The sequence below is a fragment of the Phacochoerus africanus genome, chromosome 5, assembly GCF_016906955.1.
Source record: "Phacochoerus africanus isolate WHEZ1 chromosome 5, ROS_Pafr_v1, whole genome shotgun sequence".
Classification (NCBI taxonomy): Eukaryota; Metazoa; Chordata; class Mammalia; order Artiodactyla; family Suidae; genus Phacochoerus; species Phacochoerus africanus.
Genome location: NC_062548.1, coordinates 25055807 through 25078470, shown reverse-complemented (window position 1 = coordinate 25078470; position 22664 = coordinate 25055807). Strand labels below are relative to the sequence as shown.

Here is a 22664-nt window from a genome sequence, read left to right as displayed (position 1 = left end):
CAGCGTTGCCGTGAGCTGTGGTGTAGGTCGCAGATGCGGCTCGGATCCCACGTTGCTGTGGCTGTGGTGTAGACCGGTGGCTACAGCTCCGACTGGACCCCTAGCCTGGGAATCTCCATATGCTGCGGGAGTGGCCCTAGAAAAGGCAAAAAGACAAAAAAAAAAGTGCAAATGGTGGCAGAGAGGACAGCAAAGGAGGAGGAGAACGGCCACTGGGATGCAGGGCGGAGGTGGGAGAGGGAGGAGCAGAGCCATGAGAGGGAAGGAGAAAGCTGAGAAAAACCTCAACACAGTTAGCTGCCCAGAAAGAAGAGCTGGTGGGAGAGGGAGATGGAAAACGCAGAGCAGACAGGGGAAGACCAGGGATGGAAAGCCCCCTGGAAAGGGGTGGCCCAAAAGGAACGATGAGCATGAAGATGACACGCCTGAGCACCAGGGACCGAGAAATGGGGGCAGCATCCCGTTGTTGTTGTTGTTATTTTTTTGTTTTTTTGTTTTTTTTTTTCTGGAAATTAGAAGGCAGGTCATCCGAGGAGAGTGGGTGTGCCAGAAGCAGGGTGGAGCAGGTTGGAGAAAAGTAAGAGTCTGGCGAAGGCACTTAGGAAAATGGGATGAGAAACCCAGCCAAGGGCTGGAAGGCAGGATGAAGAGCCCAGCGGAGCTGGGAGGCCGTAAACTTTTGGCAGCCCTACCCTGCACAATGGATGGTCTCTCTGGTCCACACCCAAGCAGCCCAGGTACAGGAGTGAAGATGCCAAGAAGAGAAAGGAGTCGGGCTGTTATTCTGCAGAACAGGTGAAAGGAAAAGGCTTAGCTGGACGGAGTCCTGAAAGTGAGGTCAAAGAGAGGCTGCTGGGACGGCCTTGGGTGGGAGAAGGGACGGGATTTCAGCAAGGGCAGCAGGAACCGGCTGGAAGAGCAATCAGAAGGCATAAGTGTCAGGTGGCGGACGGAGAACTGGGGTTAAGGCTTTAGAAGTGGTGCTTAAAACACCACAGCTACTTTCTCTCTGGCACAGAAAGCCGGTTTCCATTTCCACTCACGGCCTTTCTCACTTCTCCCCAAGGTAGCAACACAGCACTGGTTTCAACTTTGCCACTGCGGCAAATGAAAAATGGAGTCTCAAAGCTTTGTGCTTCCTCCATCCCTTGCAATTCTGGGTTTTTTTCTTTTTCTTTCTTTTTTTTTTTTTGTCTTTTCTAGGGCCACGTCCGCGGCACATGGAGGTTCCCAGGCTAGGGGTTGAATCGGAGCTATAGCCACTGGTCTACGCCAGAGCCACAGCAACGCAGGCTCTGAGCCTTATCTGCAACCTACACCACAGCTCACGGCAACACCGGATCCTTAACCCACTGAGCAAGGCCAGGGATCGAACCCGAAACCTCAGCGTTCCTAGTCGGATTTGTTAACCACTGAGCCCCGATGGGAACTCCATCCCTTGTAATTTTGAAAAGTGTCTCCTATATTTACTGGTCATCTCTATTTCATCTGGGACTTTCTGTTCACGGCATTTGCTTACGAGAGTGGAGTTCTTTAATTGATAAGAAAGTCTTACACATTAAGGATAGTAACTCTGTTGTGGCTGCTCTCAACTTTTTTCTAGTTAATCATTCTGCTAGAATTTTAATTATGATCTGTGACAGAGCTGCAGTTAGTATGTGGTAAAATTTATAGGTTATTTCCATTGTCCATTCTCTGCACTTTCAGCCCAAGCATGAAGTTTCCACAGTTCCTTCTGCTTCCATATTTCCTTCTGTTTATTTTACAATTTTATTTTTTTACATGAAACTCTTACTCTGCTTGGAGTTTATCTTGGCATGAAGTGGTGAGGTGAAATCTTACCTGATTATTTTCCCCAATACTCACCTGGTGTCTCATTCTGTTTCCTGTCTTCGGATGCCTCCTTATCGCATGCCCACTTCCTAAACTTACCAGGGCTTGTTCCTGGCCAGACAAGTGTGGGAACACAGCAGGGAGGCCGATTTGGCCAAGGTCAGAGACCGAGCTAGGGAAAAGCACAGACGGGGTCTTGGCCCCTCAGCCTAAGTCCACACACCTTTTCCTAGACCCCAATCGCCCTAAAGCAATGTTCATTTTCTGAAGCCCTCATCTAAAGGTTTTGAGGACATAACTAGATCAATGAACTGACAAAAAAAACCGGTTTAGATTCAGGGAAAGCAATTGAATGTGCTCCCCAAATCTCATCATCAAGAGAACCGGGTTTCTGCTCTGGGCAGGGGAAGGTTCTTGGAAAGACCTGAGTGTGTATTTTGGAGACCAGCAGAGAGACACACCAGACTGGTGTGAGGGTGCATCTGTAAAGGTTTCTCTAGAGACCAGTTCACAACATGGGAAATGTAGCCCAGCACCTCTCTGGTAACCAGTAGGCTTCTTTTTTTTTTTTTTTGTCTTTTTGCCTTTTCTAGGGCCGCTTCCGTGGCATATGGAGGTTCCCAGGCTAGGGGTCTAATCGGAACTGTAGCCACTGGCCTACACCAGAGCCACAGCTCATGGCAACGCTGGATCCCCGACCCACTGAACAAGGCCAGGGATCGAACCCGCAACCTCATGGTTCCTAGGCGGATTCGTTAGCCACTGCGCCATGACGGGAACTCCTTCTTTTTTTTTTTTAGGACTGCACCTTCACATATGGAAGTTCCCAGGCTGGGGTCCAATCGGAGCTACAGCTGCCAGCCTACAGCTGCCAGCCTACACCACAGCCACAGCAACACCGGATCTGAGCTGTGTCTGCAACCTACACCACAGCAGCAATGCCGGATCCTTAACCCACTGAGTGAGGCCAGGGATCGGACCTCCATGATAGCAGTGGGATTGTTTCTGCTGCACCACAACAGGAACTCCCCGGTAGGCTTCATAAGAAGCTGGCCATATAGATGGGTTTTCTTTAACCCTGGGGTTCTTGTCCATGGGCTTGATGGAGTCTGTGAGGTCCATGAAATTATATGCGAGTGTATGTGTCTGCGGTGCTTTTTTTCTGGGAAGAGGATTGTTAGGACTTCCATTGAAATCCATGAGTAGTGAGGTTCCTAAAGACGGCGCTATGATTCAAAGACTACGATTAAGTCCCCTGTGACCTGCTGACCACTTGAGAAGTTCTGTGAACATATCATCACGTGTGCTCCACTTAACTCCTGTTACCATTTCTCGACTTTCTCTTCCAATTCTTTTCTCAGCCTAAGTGCCCTGCAATTGTTTCCTTCATACGGCAGGACTACTGCAAGTTCAGCACGCTGCCTTTAAGATCGCCTGCCAATCTTAAGACGAAGACACAGAAGAGAGGCTCATCAGACTTACTAAAAGGCGTGCGGCTCAAAAAAGACAGGAAAAGTCCTTGCTGATTTCCACTGGGAACCATTTGGATTGGGACATATGCATTTGAGCAGGATGTGAGCATTCCTTATCTCTGTGTCTGAAATGCCCAAGAGGGTTACGATCCCATGCACATCACACAGTACAGCTATAAACAATTAAACAGCTACACATTATCTTGGAGAGTCTAACCAATTGAATACGGCAAGAAAAAGAAATCATTGAAATAAATAATAGCAAAAGAACAAGAAACATAACACAGCTACTATCACATACACAGAAAAGTCAAAGAAGTAACAAAATTACCAATTGTAGCTAAAGAAGTTGTAAAGCAAACAAGTATAAACAAACATTAGTTATCACCCATGTTTATCAGTTACCATAATTAGGCACTATTCTCAACAAGAACAACAGCAGCAAAATATTTAGGAAGCACATAAAAGCTTTGTGTCAATAAAGAGATGGGCCATGCTCAAGCTGCAAAGATGTCAATTCTACCCACGGTCTAGTTCGCAGGTTTCGTAGACCATAATTCCTCACTTTTAGCTATTTTTGTATCCTGAGGTCCTAGCCTATAGAAGGCACCCATTATTATGATTTGGATAACTGAGCTCCGAATCAATCGAAATCCTAAATGAATTTTTCCAGGAACTGGGAGTGATGCCAACCTTCATTTTTAGACAGAAACAGGGAAGAAGAACTGAAAAAGAAGAGCTGAAGGAAACCAGATCTACCAGATTTAAACATGTTACAGATCAACAGTTAATAAAACAGTGCAGTATTGGTATGTACACACCAAAGCCATAAACCAATAGAAGAAAAAAACGCAACCAAGAAAAGTGGATGTAAGAATCATAGGTTTATGCACCTCTATGGTCACAGCAGCACTATTCACAACAGTCAAGACATGGAAGCAAACTAGATGTCTGTCACCAGAAGAATGGGTAAAGGTGTGGTTGTATATACAATGGAATATTATTCAGCCCTTAAAAAGAACGAGATAATGCCATTTGCAGCAACAAGGATAGAACTAGAGATTATCACAAGTGAAGTCAGTCAGAAAAACAAATACTATCAGAAAGACAGATACTATATGTCATCACTTATATGTAGAATCTAAACGATGGCATAAATGAACTTATCTAGGAAACAGACTCATAGACATAGAGAACAGACTTGTGGTTGCCAAGGGAGGGGTAGAGAGGGATGGATTGGGAGTCTGGGATTAGAGATGCAAAATACTACAGATAGGATGTCCTACTGTACAGCACAGGCAACTAATTTAATATCTTGTGATAAAACCATAATGGAAGAGTATGATACAGTTTATATATAAGTGTACACACACACACACACACATATCTGAGTCACTTTGCTGTACAGCAGAAGTTAACACATTGTAAGTCAACTACAATAAAATAAATTTTTTTAAAAGACTTACGTGTTTAAAAAAAGAGCAGCATCATAAAACAATGGATAAGTGAAGAATCATTGTGTGACCTATTACAGTAAATAACATCTAACCATACGTCTCTTTTTGTCAGCTCAAACATTACAGTGTTAAGTATGTTTTCAAGTCAGTCTCCAAGGCCCTTGTCTTCGTCTGGCTGCCATTACCTCTGTCACTTTGTCACTGTTTCCTAGCTAGTCTCCTTTCGCTTTCGCCTCTTTCCTTTCCTCCACAGTCCTAACTCCACCTGCTGCCAAAGTTGTCTTCCTAAAGCACCCACTTAATTTTCTCAACCTTCTACACATGAGGACGTCTCGGGTTCCACCACAGTGGTCTTCAAACCATGATCCCCTTGAAAGTGGGACAGAGGCCTCTCTGAGGATGGTCTTCCACAGTTGAGAACCAAAACCAATCAATACTGCCTGACTCCTAGAGTTCCCCCTGCAGCGCAGTGTGTTAAGAGTCAGACTGCTGTGGTTCTGGGTGGCTGCAGAGGTGCAGGTTCAATCCCCAGCCTGGTGAGTGGATTAAGGATTCGGCACTGCTGCAGCTGTGGAGTTGGTCGAAACTGCAGCGTGAATTCAATCCCTGGCCTGGAAACTTCCATATGCTGTGCGCGAAGCCATAAACTAAAAACAAAAACAAAAATACTGCCTGACTCCAAAAAGTTGGTGTTTATGGTGCTGGGTGGTCATGTATTTGAATCCTGCCATCCTGGGGTCGTTTGGGGAATACTATTAATCCTAGCACATTCAAAAATGCAAAAGCAGTGAGAGTACCAAAGGGGTTATAAGAGAGGATGAACAAATATAATGAAAATTAGAGAAGCTAAGAGTTACACTGGGAGAAATGATGCCTCCACAGACTTTCGACATACAAAAACATTGTCCATTTGGCGGAAAGATGGCCATCCACTTTACACCAGGCAAAGAAAATTAAGTATGCTGGCTTTAAGGTGTTTTATAGCTTTGAAGAATCAACTTACTCCTCCCATTGGATGGAAATGCATCCAGGGGCTTGTGAATTTAAATACCACAGTCCTTCCGGACTTGACAACATGTGGACCTACACACAACTCCCACTACCTAAATTGGAAAATAAGAGCTGGATAGAGTTTTTCCACCATTAAGAATCAGATACAGCTGTCTTTTTTCAATTTCTAGAGAAAAAAATTAAAGGATACGTTTTCAGGGGGTTAGGTTTCCCCGATGAACTTTTCTCCTCTCTTGGAATTCTTCATCACCTGTCATCGCAACCTGCCTGTTATAAGATTGCTAACGTGAAAGAAGAAAAAAAAAAAAAAAAAAAGAAGAGGCGTTCCCATGGTGGCTCAGCGGTAACAAACCCAACTAGTAACCACAAGGATATGGGTTTGATCCCTGGCCCCTCTCAGTGGGTTAAGTATTCAGCCTTGCCATGAGCTGGGGTGTAGGTTGCAGGCATGGCTCAGATCTGGTGTTGCCATAGCTGTGCTGTAGGCTGGCAGCTGCAGCTCCAATTCGACTCCTAGCTGGAGAACTTCCATATGCTGCACATGCGGCCCTAAAAAAAAAAAGAAAGAAAGAAGGAGAAGAATGGATAAGCAATGAAGTCCTACTCTACAGCACAGGGAACTATGGTCTCTTGGAATAAACCAAGATGGAAGATAATATGAGAAAAAGAATGTATATAAATATATGACTGGGTTACTTTGCTGTAGAGCAGAAACTGGCACAACATTGTCAATAAACTATACTTAAAGTTAAAAAAAAAAAAAGGTTGCTAAAGTGTCACATGTCAGAGAGCCTTCGCTGAGCCCCAAGCACATTTCAGAGAGCCCATGCCTGAGCCCATGCACATCTATCCTGCCACTCGCCACAGCTAGCGAAGCAGAAATGCTTTGATGCATTTCCCCAAGGTATAGCTGGGCATGGGTTCAAGTGGCCCTTCCAACCCCTGCATCTGAAAGTATCCAATGGTCATGTGAAATCCAAGCTGAGTGATGTGTAAATGCTCCCACTGACAGGTGACAGGTAGCTGGCGGTGCAGATAATGTCGTGCAGTTGCGAATGTTTATATATTTAAATGTTTGTATTCATTTGAGCTCCTGTTTCCTTAGTCTACGATTTATGACTGAAACACCTTAGGAGGCATAAATTTGGCTAGCCCATGTGCTAGAACATACCCAAGTAACATACCCAAGAACAACAACTACCCTAGAAGAACTACTAATGAAACATTCAAGTGGAGATCGAATTGACTATCAGACCAAATGTAACTCTGATAAGGAAGACACCTAAAAAAGGGCGGAGGAGGAGGAGAGGAAGAGAGAAGCATTTTAGGACTAATCAAAAGGAAGCGGCCTATGCAAATAATCAATAGGCTGTCTTTTTTTTTTTTTTTTTTGTCTTTTCTAGGGCCACTCCCGCGGCATATAGAGGTTCCCAGGTTAGGTGTCGAATCGGAGCTGTACTCACTGGCCTACGCCAGAGCCACAGCAACGCAGGATCTGAGCCGAGTCTGCAACCCAAAAGTTTGTTGTTGTTGTTGTTTTGTCTGTCTAGGGCCGAACCCACAGCATATGGAGGTTCCCTGGCTTGTGGTCGAATCAGAGCTACAGCTGCCAGCCTACACGATAGCCACAACACCAGATCCAAGCCGTGTCTGCAACCTACACCACTGCTCACGGCAACACCAGATCCTTCACCCACTGAGCAAGGCCAGATTGAACCTGTGTCCTCATGGATACTAGTCAGATTCATTTCCACTGAGCCACGACAGGAACTCTGGTTTTTTACATAAATCACAGGATCAGAATTTCAACAGAACATGCTTTATCTTCTTTTTTTTCCTTTTTTTTTTTTTTTTTTTTTTTTGCTATTTTAGGGCCGCACTCTTGGCATATGGAGGTTCCCAGGCTAGGGGTCAAATCATAGCAACAGCTGCTGGCCACAGCCACAGCCACAGCAACACGGGATCCAAGCCGTGTCTGTGACCTACACCACAGCTCATGGCAATGCCAGATCCTTAACCCACTGAGCGAGGCCAGGGATCGAACCCGCATCCTCATGTATCCTAGCTGGGTTCGTTAACCACTGAGCCACAAAGGGAACTCCAGAACCTGCTTTATCTTCCCGAACTTGAATCAAACCTACGCCTGGTCACAGAAATGCTCTCTCAAGATTCCATCACTGCTTTCATTAAGTAACATACCCAAGAACAAGAATATTGATTTGTTTATATTAAAATATATGCGAGTCAAGACATGGCTTGTAATATTTCATTACTGACACCTAAGATCTTCTAGAATATGCACATCTGGCTATATTCAAATTACCTGTTTGTCTGTGTGTCTTTCCATTCAAGTGGGAATCAGTTACAGTTTTAACCCAGCCCCTAGCATTTGACAGATTCTTAAGAGACATTTGTTGAACTGAATTGGTAACAGAAGAATGAAATTGACAAGCAAATGTTAATTCCATGGCAATTAAAGAAACAAGTGACACAAACACAAAACTATGTATAAGGAATTACAAACATAGGGACAGTGGTCATTTCAACCTTAGTGAAAAAAAAATAAGTAATTTTATTTATTTGGCCACGCCCATTGCACATGGAATTTCCTGGGACAGGATCAAACACACTCCATGGCAGTAATCAGAACCACAGTAGTGACAACATCAGATCCTTAGCCAGCTCAGCCACCAGGGAACTCCAGTAGCAAATTTGTAAAAGACAATGTCTAGTGCTACTTAGGTGATGGTGAGAGGTAGGTAGCATCCACCATGTCATGCACAGCGACATGTGTGGCCGTGCGACATGACCTGCTATACTATATGATAATACTATCATGTTAGAAGGAACTTGGCAATACACTGACTATATTTTGTGTGTGTATGTGTCTTTTTGCCTTTTCTAGGGCTGCACCCATAGCATGTGGAGGTTTCCAGGCTAGAGGTCTAACCAGAGCTGAGCCACTGGTCTACGCCAGAGCCACAACAACGCCAGATCTGAGCCGTGTCTGTGACCTACACCACAGCTCACAGCAAGGCCGGATCCTTAACCCACTGAGCAGGGCCAGGGATCGAACCTGCAACCTCATGGTTCCTAGTCAGATTCGTTAACCACGGAGCCACCATGGGAACTCCCTACATTTTTTTTTCTTTTTCTTTTTAAGGCCACACCTGGGGTATATGGAAGTTTCCGGGCTCGGGGTCAAATCAGAGCTGCAGCTGAAGGCCTATGCCACAGCCAGAGCAATGCCTGATCCAAGCCACATATGCAAACTACATACACTACCAGCTAGTAAGGCCAGAGATCAAACCCACATCCTCACACAGACCAGTCAGATTCTTAACCTGCTCAGCCACCATGGGAACTCTTGACAACACAAATATTAATTTCTCACAAATGAAGTGACTCTCAACTTCAGAGGATTCATCCAAAAAAAAAATTACTTAGAGGGGAATGGCTATAATCATTCAAAGAGTGACTGACCATATCAAAAGTAAGGGGAGGCCTAGATGTCGCTCAAAAGGGGTAACAACCAGCTCAAGCCAGCAAAGCCAGTTGGAAGACAATTGTGAGTTCAGCAGAAAAAAAAAAAATGAAGGCTTGAACATTGGAAGAATAGCCATCAAGAGGCAGAGGCCAAGTCAAAAGAGACTCAGGAGGAGTTCCCATTGTGGCTCAGTGGTTAATGAATCCAACTAGGAACGATGGGGTTGCAAGTTTGATCCCTGGCCTTACTCAGCGGGTTAAGGATTCAGCGTTGCCGTGAGCTGTGGTGTAGGTCGCAAACACAGCTTGGATCTGGCGTTGCTGTGGCTGTGGCATAGGCCGGCAGCTATAACTCTGATTCGACCCCTAGCCTGGGAACCTCCATATGCCGTGGGAGCGGCACAAGAAATGGCAAAAAGACAAAAAAATTAAAAAAAAAAAAAAGAGAGAGAGAGACTCAGGAGGCAGAACTGCCAGATGGCGGTCAAAGCCTGGATATAAGAACATGGAAGAGAAGGGGACTGACAGGTGACTGAGGAGGGTTGGTGACCTTCCATGCACTGGCATGAGTGCCAGCACACTTTCCACAAAGGGAACAGATGGTAAACACCAGAGTCTCTGTGGACCGTACAGTCACCGTCAAAGCAACTCAGACCTGCTGTGGCGGCAAGTGGCGGTGTTCCAAGAAAACTTTTTGACAAAACAGGCAGTGGGCAGGATTTGGCCTGTAGGCCAAAGTTGGCCGACCCGCAGACGAGGGAATCCAGGGGAGGGAAGCCAATGTGAGGATGGGGTTCATAAGTTCAATGTGAGCAGGACGGTCAGTCTAGGGGTGAGAGATGCCAGGGCCAGAGGCATGAAATTGAGTTCCCAGCCACATGGTGGCAGTTGCAGGGCTGAGAGCACCCCAAGGAATGGTCTCAGAAGCAAGAACATGAAGGACCCTTCCCTGTCTGAATACAAGGCCAGATGTCATGTCGGGTCACTCAGGCCCTGGAAAGGTAGAAGCTTTATGACCTAACCTGCTTTAACTCCCTTAATTTTTTTTTTTTTTTGTCTTGGTGTCTTTTTAGGGCCACACCCGCAGCAGGTTCCCAGGCCAGGGGTCGAATTGGAGCTCTAGCCACTGGCCTACGCCAGAGGCACAGCAATGCTAAATCCAAGCTGCGACTGCAACCTACACCACAGCTCACCACAGCTCATGGCCAGATCCTTAACCCACTGAGCAAGGCCAGGGACTGAACCCGCAACCTCATGGTTCCTAGTCAGAATCGTTTCCGCTGCGCCACGACAGGAACTCCCACTTCCTTAACTGAAAAAGAGGCTCTGATTTTAACTTTGGGCTTTCTTTTTCCCAAGACCAATAAGTCAAAAGTTTCAAGTTCATAGGTGACCCAACCAGCTTGACAACAGAAAAGAAAAGGCCACAATTAGAAACAAGAAAATTACAAGTGAGAAAGCCCCCTGGTAAAGGCAAAGATAATATAAAAGTAGGAAATCCCCCATTGGCAATTATGACATCAAAACTAACAAGCATGAGGGGAGTTCCCGTCGTGGCACAGTAATTAACGAATCCGACTAGGAACCATGAGGTTGCGGGTTCGATCCGTGGCCTTGCTCAGTGGGTTGAGGATCCGGCATTGCCATGAGCTGTGGTGTAGGTCGCAGATGTGGTTCAGATCCCTCGCTGCTGTGGCTCTGGCAGAGGCTGGCGGCTACAGCTCCAATTGGACCCCTAGCCTGGGAACCTCCATGTGCCATGGGAGCGGCCCAGGAAAATGGCAAAAAGACCAAAAAAAACTAGCAAGCATGAGAATACGAGAGGACAAGTGCAGAACACTGAAAATGATTGGAAATTAAGAGACCAGGAGCCAACCACAATTCTGGATATAGAAAGATGGCCATATCAGATTCAGAGATGAGAAAGAAAACTTCCAACATGCTGGAAAATAAGGCAATGTTAAAGTGAAATGTCTAGAAGGTCTCCCACGGCACAGCAGGTCAAGGATCCGGCATTGTCACTACAGCAGCTTGGGTCACTGCTTGGTGAGGGTTTGATCTCTGTCTCAGGAACTTCCATGTGCTGCAAACACTCAAAACATATATAACATATACATTCAGTACAATGAATAATGACAGGACTAATAGTCAGTCCCCATCTGAGGAAGTTCATTACCGAAACATCCCTGTCTGAATTCTATACCATAAGAACGAGTCTCTAACCTAAAGGTCAAAGCAGGTAGCCCAAGACCAGGTAAACCTTGAAGATATAGTTCCATTGGCCTAAAGAGTGGTTTCGTTTCTCGTTCTTTTTAGTTGCCAACATTTAAATATCAAGAAATCAGCATTCTGGAAGGCCACTAAAAATGGGGCAACCCGTCAGAGTTCCCCCTGTGGCTCAGCAGTAACAAAGCCAGCTGGTATCCATGAGGACACAGGTTCCATCCCTGGCCCCGTTCAGAGGGTTAAGGATCTGGCGTTGCCGTGAGCTGCAGTGTAGATCACAGATACAGGTCAGATTTGGCTTTGCTATGGCTGTGATGTAGGCCGCAGATGCGGCTCCAGATCCAATGTGGCTGAGGCTGTGGCTGTGGTGTAGGCCAGCAGCTGCAGCTCTGATTCGATCCCTAGCCTAGGAACTTTCATATGCCACGAGTGGGGTCCTAAAAAGACAAAAAATTAAAATTAAAAAAAAAAATGGGGCAACGTGACTACACTATACCCACAGCTCACCATGGCAACAAGCAGCTGGGGCTGAGAGAGGTGTCCTCTATTTTTTTTTTTTTTTTGCCGTTTTGCCTTTTTGCCTTTTCTAGGGCCACTCCTGCGGCATATGGAGGTTCCCAGGCTAGGGGTCTAATCAGAGCTGCAGCCACTGGCCTACACCACAGCCACAGCAATGCGGGATCTGAGCCGCGTCTGCAACCTACACCACAGCTCACGGCAACGCCGGATCCTTGACCCACTAAGCAAGGGCAGGGATCGAACCTGCAAACTCATGCTTCCTAGTCAGATTCATTAATCACTGAGCCACGACAGGAACTCCAAGGTGTCCTCTTTATATGAACATGAACTCCCCAGTGCACTGCAGTGCTCACCGTACCCTACTGCCTGACCCCTCTCTCCCATTCACTCATTCATTGTCCTTGACCTGGCACTTGAGTCTGTGACCTCTGCTTACAAAGTAAACGCGTGATTTCCGACTTTTTGGAGTATGGGCAACAGAATGTAAAGTAAAATTACGGGTCCCTAATCCCTGATCCATCCCTTTGAGATCTAAAGAACAAAGGTTATTTTGTAACTCGTTTGGCAACAGGACTTGACCTGAGCTAAAGTGAAACTATAATAACGTTGAAGGATTCTATTCAGTAGGAAATACATTCTTATCTTTTGCTAAATCAATATGAACAAGTTTGAGCACAGGCTGCTACCCCAGACCCTAGTGGAGATTATTATGTAATAGCACATGCAATTCCTTTTCTTTAAAATCTGAAAAATTCTGAACTCTGAAACTCCTCTGACCCAAGGGGTTTTGGATAAAGGACCGTGGGCCTGTTCGACTTTTACCTTCTATGTTTTAGAAAACACACACGCACAGACACACACAAAGCAGAAAGGCGTGTGATAATATTTGTAAATGGGTTTCTACTTGATTAATTATAATGGCATCTACCTATAACTGAGAAACAGAAATAGAATGAGATCTGCACAACCATCTCCACAAGAATGTGCAGAGCACATGCTGACTCTAGGACCCTCGACCAGAGTTCTGAATCCCTGGGGCAGCAGGCGCGGGAGGGGGTGCCGTGTTCATACTGGGAGTCACCGGCACAAAGGTAATTCCGTATCAGAATAACATGCTGTTCACACACGTGACAGGATATGTGAAAAGGATGCTATATGACCACATCTTTGGAGGGTTTTTTTTTTTTTTTTAGTGAACAATGGGTTGTCACTGACCTAAATACCTTGGATTTCACAACATGTAAAGTGCCTCACAAGGCCACGGAAAATCAGATTCACAAGCAACTGTGAAGATTCCAGATTCCTTTCCACCCCTGCAGAGGCTGGACGGAATCCACTCAGAGCGAAGAAAAGCACAGCTACCTCCCCTTTCTCAGAATGACTGTGTGGAGGAAATCGGAGGGAGAGAGATGAAGCCGCAGAGCAGGTGAGGGATGCAGAGAGCCACTGTCGAACCTAGGAAGGGCTGTCTCATGGATGAGAGGCAAGACGGCACCAGAGGATGCTATGGGATGGGCGGGGAGAGAGGTGTTTGACTCACCTTGAGAGTGAGGGCTGGAATGGGAGAAGGTCATTGGAGACCTGTGACCTTCAGGGAGGATCAGCAAAGGAGGTAACAGAATAAAAGAAGCCAGGGCGGGGGGCGGGGAGGCTGGGGGCAAAGTGGGCAGCTGATGCCCCCTGCCCCCATGGAACAGCTACTGCTCAGCTCCAGCTGCCTGTACTCCACACCGGATGTGGCCAGGTCTTCTAAGGTTTTAGAAGAGACTGGCAATCCAGGTTTTCATGTGAAAACGAGGGATAATTAATAAATACATACATACATACATGCTGACTAGGCCAAAGAGAACACGTCTATGGCCTGCAGGCCCACAGTGTGGGGCTTTGGTATTGATAACTCGCACATCAGACCCTGGAAGGATGGGACAAGGTTTCTCAGCCTCAGCTGTCTCTGCAGTTGGGACCCAATAAGTCTGGGTGGCAAGGCGGCCCAGGGCATCCTGGGATGTCCAGCAGCCTCCCAGACCTCAATCTACACAGATGCCAGGAGCACCCCTCCCCCAACCAAGTCACCACAATCAAAAAAAATGCCTCCAGTTCATTGGGGCACTATTTAAAATAGCCAAGGGGTGGAAACAACCTAAATGCCCATCGACAGATGACTGGATTAAGATGATGTAGTACACATACACAGTGGAATACTACTCAGCCATAAAAAAGAACGACCTAATGCCATTTGCAGCAACATGGCTGGAACTAGAGATTATCCTACTAGGTGAAGTAAGTCAGAAAGAGAAAGACAAATACAATTTGATATCGCTTCTAAAATAGGGCACAAATGAACCTATCTACAGAACAGAAACAGACCCATGGACATAGACAAGAGACTTGTGGTTGCCAAGGGGGAGGGAGGGAGAGAGTGAGATGGACTGAGACTTTGGGGTTGGTAGGTGGACACTACTACATTTAGAATAGATGAGCAATGAGGTCCTATTGTATAGCACAGGGAACTATATCCAATCTCTTTGGATAGATTATGATAGAAAATAATATGAGAAAAAGAATGGATATATATATATGTATGACTAGGTCACATTGCTATACAGCATAAATTGACAGAACACTGTAAATCAACTATACTCTAAGAAAAGTAAAATAAAATAAAATGTCTCCAGACTTTGCCAAATGTCCCTAGGGGGCAAAAACCATACCTGGTAAGAGCCATTGGACTACAGCAGCATCCCCCACTTGGCCTCCAGGATTTTATGAAGGCATCTCTCATGCCTCAACAGGTTTCTCATGGAAGAGATGCCACCTGAAGCAGGGATTTATAGCTGCTTTGGAATCAGAAACCTGGGTTTCTGAAGTCACAGCTCAGTCAGTTACTGGCTTGATGTCCTCTTCTGAGGTCTGGCTTCCTCGTCATTAAATCAGGAACCAACAACATCACCTCTCAGAGTTGCTGCAAGAATGCACTGAGAAAATACATGCAAAGCTCCAAGCCCGGCAGTATATGAAGCACCAAAGATGTTTAATCAACACTAATTCTTCCCTGGTGAAAAGGCAGCCTAGATGCTGTCGTCGGAAGCACATGGGATCCAGACTCAGAAGCCCTGGGCCTGGACCCAAGTCGAACCTTGGCCACTTGGCAGACCGGGAACTTGACAAGTCATTTTTCCCTCTTTATAAAATAGAAATGATCATCGCCAGGAGGTGAGAAACAAGCCGGGGGGTTGGTACAGCACTTGGACAGCCAAACCAATTAGAGGAATGACGATGGTTAATTCTATAAAATCAGAGTTCCCATTGTGGTGCAGTGGTTAACGAATCCGACTAGGAACCGTGAGGTTGTGGGTTCGATCCCTGGCCTTGTTCAATGGGTTAAGGATCCGGCGTTGCTGTGAGCTGTGGTGTAGGTCACAGACTTGGCTTGGATCCCGCATTGCTGTGGCTGTGGTGTAGGCTGGCAGCTGTAGCTCCAATTCAACCCCTAGCCTGGGAACCTCCATATGCCACGGGAAGCGGCCCTAGAAAAGGCAAAAAGACAAAAAAATTAAAAAAAATAAAAATTCTATAAAATCTTTGAAAGATGCCTGTAAAGGCAAGTCCAAGCTCTTCAACAAATCCAAAGAACCGAGAATGCAGTAAAATCAGGGTAAGGCACAGGGAAGAAAAAAACATAATACTCGGGTCCTTAACCTCTAGTCCCTCCAGACAAGCAACTGCCAACTGGTGACCCAGAGGCCAGATCTGGCCACTCATCAATTTTGTTGAGCCCCGCATAGTGTCATTGTTTCATGTGCATTAAATGCCACTGAAGTTTCATTAAAATCCAGACTTCAGGTTTTTCTGGAAAACAGCAAGGACTGAGTCACCCTGGGCCCATAGTCCCGCAGGCCCCTTTGGTGAGACAATCACCATGGGGGGTGGGACGGGGGTACCCCCCAGCCCTTACCTGGTCTAAGTCATTCATTTATTTTACTAGCATGGCCCCTCCAGGCACTGGCATTTGTAATCTTGGCTTATCTCAAGAGAACTATCTGGGAAAGCATTTGAACCTCCAGGGAGTACTTCAGTCAAGGCAGAAACCCACACCCAGTGAGACACTCCCTCCCAGAGCCTCACTTAGGTAATAACTCTTCTGGTTAGTCCTCCGGATTCCTTTCCTCCTGGACTCTTTGACCTCATAATTCACTTTCCTCAAGCGCCTCATCCTGTGTACATGTTCCTCAATCACCACCTGCCTCCGCTGGATTATCAGCACCTACGATTTTCAAAAAACAAAATTATCTTGCTTTTTAGCAAGACTGTGAAAGACAGGACACGACATTTCTTATTTCCTGACCAGCAGCCCTGTTTCCCTTGGGGAGTCAGGGCTCCCCAATTCTCAGTCCCTGTGCTTTAGATGGGGTTGACTCCATACCCATTTCCAGGGAAAACCATGTGACCCAATCAGAAGCACTCACAGTTGATCTTGAGACTTTAGCGACAGTCGCTGGGAGAAAAGGATGCTCTCTCCCTCTGGGACTGGAACGGAGTGGAAGTGAGCATGGAGTGCCCCTGTGTAGACACGGCCCTGTCAAAAGAGTGGAAGCCCTGGATCCAGCCGAGCCTGCAGCCCTACTCTTTTAGATTCTTTTGGTCTCATCTAAACCAATTAAATCCCAGCTTGGCTTAAGGCAGTTTGAATTGGGTCTTCTTACAACCAAAAGGGACCTAATCAATACAAGAGAAATTTGAAATGCGTGCTTAAAGACGGAAACAAAGCAAAAGGCTTTGCTCAGATTTTTCCCTGGTTGTTCTTTTTTTTTGCTTTGTTTTTTCTTTTTTGTTACCTCCCTCCATGCAGTCAGAACTGGCATTAGCCATACCCCTCTATAAGCACTTATTTCACAGTCGATAATTATTTCTTAGCTTGCCTATCCCTTCCACAAATCTACTGAGCTCCTTCAGGGCAGAGACTGTCATACTCACTCTGGACTCTTTGACACCTTACACAACGGCATAGAGTTCGGGCCGAACAAGTGTCTGCTGAATGAGTGAATCAACCAAAGACAGGGGGATGAAAAGCACCATCCTAATTCTCTGAGACCCCATATCAGAGGACCGCCCCCAAAGTCTTGCCCCTGCGGTAGACAAACCATCTTCTGGAACAGACGCATCCACCCATCGTCAACAAATTGCATCATGAGGACTCATTCATTCCAACCATTAGTAATTCTCCCCCAGGTCCACCCCATGGAACCTCACTGTGGGGTTCCTCACACGGTCCTCATTCTGGGAAAAAAACATATCATCGCAAGACACCACCTAGAACTCTGGGAACTGAGAGTACACAGTCCAGGCAAGCCATTCCCACAGATAACTTCATTCATTAGCAGGTATGTTGTCTCTTTGTTTTAGGTGTTTTTGTTGTTGTTGTTGTTTGCCATTTCTTGGGCCACTCCCGGGGCATATGGAAGTTCCCAGGCTAGGGGTCAAATCAGAGCCATAGATGCCAGTCTACACCACAGCCACAGCAACTCGGGATCCGAGCCAAATCTGTGACCTACACCACAGCTCACAGCAATGCCAGATCCTTCACCCACTGAGCAAGGCCAGGGATCAAACCCGCAACCTCATGGTTCCTAGTCGGATTCATTAACCACTGCACCATGATGGGAACTCCCTGTTTTAGTTGTTTTAACTTTTTACTTTGTTTTACTTTAAGTATGGTTGGTTTACCGTGTTGTGTCTATTTCTGCTGCACAGAAAAGTGACCCAGTCCTACACACATATATACATTCTTTTCCTATTTTCCATCATGGTCTATCCCAAGAGATTGGCTAGAGTGCCGTGTGCTGTACAGTAGGCCCAGATTCTTATCCATTCCTACTGTTACCATCTGCATCTACCAAGCCCAAACTTCCCATCAAGCCTTTGTTTTAACCCAACCAACCATACCCACAAGCCAGACTGAAATGCCCACCAACAGTCTGCTTCTGCCCAATAACAATTCTAGGCTCTCTCCTGCCTCCATTTTTCCTCACTAGTCCTTTACAAGCACTTAAGTGGGGGGAAAAAAAAACAAAACCCACAAATATATCCAGGAAATCAACACCTGTAAAGCAAGAGTGCCCCAGTTAAAAAGTTTTGACTTCAGGAGTATAACTGCCACACCCTCAACAGCTCTGTAATAGCTGCAGCTTCCAGTGCATCTTGCCATAAAGATTTTCAGAATCAAAGGTCAGGGCCAGAATTCTAGTCCTAGAATGAATCACACCATTTACTCTCTCCAAATCTCTCTTTCCCATAGCTGGGCCCACACCACCAGCGCAATCTAGTGCGAACTGGATGGGCATTAGTTTAACAATATTTGTTGAGCAGCTACCGTGTGGTGGGAATCAAAGGAGAAAAGAGCAGAAAGTCTCAGAGCGCTTAGTCTCAGGGAGAACCTGGCCAGGAAAGAGGCAGTTACATTAGGAAAAAAACGGGTGCTCCGTGGACTTATAACAGCACCAAGAAGGGACATCCAATCTTTGCCGGAGCAGAGAGGAGCTTCACAGGGAGGCCTAAGAAATGCCTAGGAGGTGGCCGAGGGCAGACGCGATGACAGAGGCTTCCCAGGGTTCCAGGTAGAGACTGAAAGGAGGTGAGCATGGCTGGAATGTAAAAGTGTAAAGAGGAGTTCCCGTCGTGGCGCAGTGGTTAACAAATCCGCCTAGGAACCACGAGGTTGCAGGTTCAGTCCCTGGCCTTGCTCAGCAGGTGAAGGATCCTGCGTTGCCGTGAGCTGTGGTGTGGGTTGCAGATGCAGCTCAGATCCCACGTGGCTGTGGCTCTGGCGTAGGCCGGTGGCTACAGCTCTGATTCGACCCCTAGCCTGGGAACCTCCATATGTGGCTCTAAACATACAAAAAGACAAAAAAAAAAAGTGTAAAGAGAGAAGCTGCTATGGAGGAAGCAGGGGCCAAAGAGACCCTGAATGGCTTTGTAGCTTTTAAAGCCTCAGACCTTTGGGACAATACGGCATCCAAACCACCAAAACTCATCCACTGGACAAGACACCCGAGTAGGACGCAGTGGGGGAGGAGGGCCGAGGCGGAGAACTGGGAAGGAGCTTCGGGATGATGGAAACAGTCATAGTCTCTATCAGGATCACACTTATACACAGGTGTAGACCTTTGTCAAGATGCACAGATTGTGCTCTTTAGAGTGATGAGGGTCATTACGAGCATTTTACCTCAACTGAGAAAAAAAATTGTGCATGAGGTTCACAAGCTTCAGGACAGTGTGTGCTGTGTGATACCACTTAGTAAAAAAGTGAAAGGCAGGAGTTCCCATCGTGGCGTAGTGGTTAAAGAATCTGACTAGGAACCGTGAGGTTGTGGGTTCAATCCCTGGCCTTGCTCAGTGGGTTAAGGATCCAATGTTGCCGTGAGCTGTGGTGTAGGCCACAGATGCGCCTCGGATCCCGTGTTGCTGTGGCTGTGGTGTAGACCGGTGGCTACAGCTCCAATTCGACCCCTAGCCTGAGAACCTCCATATGCCGTAGGAAGCGGCCCTGGAAAAGGCAAAAAGACCAAAAAAAAAAAAAGTGAAAGGCAATGTGTGTTGCATTAACATATACACGGTACTCTATATAAAACAGACAACGAACATGGACCTACCCACACAGCACAGGGAACGGTACTCAGTATTTTGTAATAACCTGTAAGAAAAAATAATCTGACAAAGAATATTTATAGAGAACCGAATCCTGTTTCTGTACATCTGAAACTAACACAACACTGTAATTAACTGCATTATGGTTTTTTCTAAAAAATAAAATAAAAATTTAAAAAAACAAAGGCAACTCTGTCTGGGAAAAGCATCTTAAGACCTTGTTTGGAAACCAGCGATTTCAGAACAGTTCATGAGCCATTCTACCGATCCTAGACTTGAGCTGCAACAGCCCCCAGCTAACCCGGATTCAGACTGGCCCCCATCTTGAATCGGTTCTTTCCAATCCTGTTGCTGTTGGTCCTGAAGTCTGTTTTTTGTAAGCGGACAAGACTGCTTGGTGTCTTATCTGAGGTCAGCAACCAAGGGCCCGACTCCTGAGACTCAGCTTTTACCCTGCAGGGCGTGTCCCCATACAGAGATAGTTATACAACCCCTTAAATTTTGCTGGTATGTTATGCTGTTTCACCTTACACCCTTAAACCTCTTAGAATTTACCAATGTCAGTGAATTTAATAAAAATAGTGTTATATCTGTAAAAAAAAAAAAAACACAAAGGCAAGGTGTATTTTATTTTTCCACAAACACAGGCTCAGCGATGGCACCTTCAGTGTGGCTATGATGGTGGCCTTGGGTCCAGGAAATCTGAAGCTGCTATGGAGGAAGCAGGGATTAAAGAGACCCTAAATGGTGGTGTAGCTTTTAAAGCCTCAGAACTTTAAGGGGTAAAAAAAAAAACCCAAATATCACTTGCCTGATACAATGTACAAACAGGTCAAAATGACCCTCTGACAAATGCATCTCGACAATCACCAATATTGATTCCACAATGTGCGTCCCTGAAAACACTAAGAGGGGCAGAAAACTCACAGGCAGGGACCCTGTAATTCAATCGCAGACCCTTAGTTGAAACCTTAGCAGTCTCTACTACCCAGTCCACCTTCCTCTCAGCCTTACTTTCATCACCTCCCCACAAATAACAGAAAGTAGGCACATCTAGGCCCTGGCAGACAGGGATGAACTCTGGAAACACACCGAGCTAAACAGGGTGGGGAACCTCAAAAATTAAACAGCCGAACTAAGCAAAACGCTGGGGGAAACGAAACAGTACAGAGCAAATTTAGAAAGCTCAAGAGGAAGTAAAAGTATTTTCATACACACACAAAAAAAGAAGTGTCCCACGTGCTTTGGCCAAACCAAACTCCCCCCCTTTGACTCAACTGCTGATACAAGAAGCCAAGGCTGTGAAAAATTCCCACTTTCCTATCTCTGCACAGAATAAACAGTGAAATCAGTACCACACAGCTACCTTGCCCTGCGAGACCTTGAAAAATCTGCCCCAGATAAAATAACACATGACAATCACCTCCAGAAACTCTCAGAACCGCAAACCATTCCTGTTCCAACAGCCCGATCATCCACAAACTCGGGTCTCTGCTGTCAGTTCCTAATCAATGCCTGCCAAGGAGTCCAGCCGTCCCATAGAAACACGGAGAAGCATCTGCTTCCAAATTCAAAGTGAGAAAGACTTGTTTAAAACAATCATCATCATCATTTCTTTTTAAATTGGCGTTAGGCGGTTGGAGAATCCTTTTCTCCCAATTCCAAATGTATAAATGTCAAGCCGTCCCGCTCACCGTGGCCCCTGGTTTGGAGAGGCACCACCTCTCCAGTCCCTCAAAGGGGCGCGCTGAAAACTCTCTAGGCAGATCCGCTGGGCTTGAACAACCCTTCCCTTCTTTCCTGCCATCGTGCGCTTAAGTGAAGGCTTCGCGGTAGCGGAGCCACCCGGAAAGGCTGACCATGCCGCCCCCGAGCCGGGCAGCCTCGGACACACCACTTACTCGGAGTCTCAGCCCCAGGCGCCGGTCCGGGCCGGCTCGATCCCCGGGGGGAGGAGAGAAAACAGAGAGCAGGTACCGGGAAGGCGATGCTCAGCGGGGCAGTGGGGACCCCGCGGGGTGGGAGCGGGGAGGTGCGGCCCGCCCAGCCGGTCTCCGGGACCGGGCGGGCGGCCCAGAGCGGCGCGCCAGGCCGCGGCGTGGCGCCGCCCCCCTGCCCCGGGCCCCGCCGGCCTCGAACCGGGCGGCGGCCGGACCTGGAGCAGCCGGGCCCCGGGGAGCCGGCCCGTGCACCCCCGCTTGCAGCCCCCGGGCCCCCGGCCCGCGCACTCCCGCAGGCCCGGCGCGGTGCACTCGCCTGCCCACGGTCTGGTTGGCCAGCTGCTTCATGCGGTTGAACTGCTTCTTCATGGTGGCGACGGCGGCGGCGGCCCGCGGGGCTCGGGCCGGGCAGGACTGGGGACGGCCTGACGGCTCCTACATCGCTTCCCGGCCGAGGCGCGGCGGCAGCAGCGGCGGCGGCGGCAGCGACCGTCCCGGCCCTTGGCCCCGCCCTCGCCGCGTCACTTCCAGCGGCGCCGCCCGCCAGCCCCGGCCGGGTCGTGTCGGGGGAGGAGCCGCAGGCCCCTGGGCAGCGCGCAGCCAGGCCTGAGGCTCAGGAGCCCCGATCTCCTGGGCAGCCCGATCCCCCCCGCCGCCCAGTCCGGTCCCCTTGTCTCGCGTGGCGCGGCTGCTCGGAGCCCCCACGGTCCACTAGGGCCTCGGGGTCATTTCGCTCAGCGATCTCCTGCTCCAGGGATATTTAACACACTTCCCAGACTAGATCTCAAACCCAAGGTGGGAAAAGCAGACACAAAGAAGTGTAGACAGGAGGACACATCATAGATGGCGTCCAAGAACCTCCAAAACGCACCCTCGGGACTAGACCCCGGAGTAGGGCAGAGTGGGGAGTAGGGTGGAAGTGCAGCCTTAAAGGAGCTTTGGGATGATGGATATAGTCAATGTCTGTATCAGGGTCAAGCTTAGGTGCAAGTGCAGATATTTGTCAGCATGCACCGATTTATACTCTTTGTAGGTCACTATGTGGGTCACTATGTGTATTTTAACTTGATTTAAAA

General features: G+C 47.3%; 1 protein-coding gene across 6 annotated transcripts in view; it reads right to left on the bottom strand.

Moving 5' to 3' along the window:
- Positions 1 to 22084, bottom strand: part of ARHGAP17 (Rho GTPase activating protein 17) — a 106800-nt gene extending 84716 nt beyond the window's left edge. For 5 of the 6 annotated variants that reach the window (XR_007134924.1, XM_047780274.1, XM_047780279.1 and 2 more), the window contains exon 1: positions 21905 to 22084. Coding sequence is in view for 5 of the 6 variants with exons in the window: in XM_047780274.1 (XP_047636230.1) it covers positions 21905 to 21957 (53 nt within the window). In the remaining variant the exon portion in view is untranslated. Of the gene's footprint in view, positions 1 to 21071; positions 21789 to 21904 lie in introns of those variants that run through there. The other variant, XM_047780276.1, reaches the window with a different exon arrangement.
- Between the last annotated feature and the right edge of the window lie 580 nt (positions 22085 to 22664).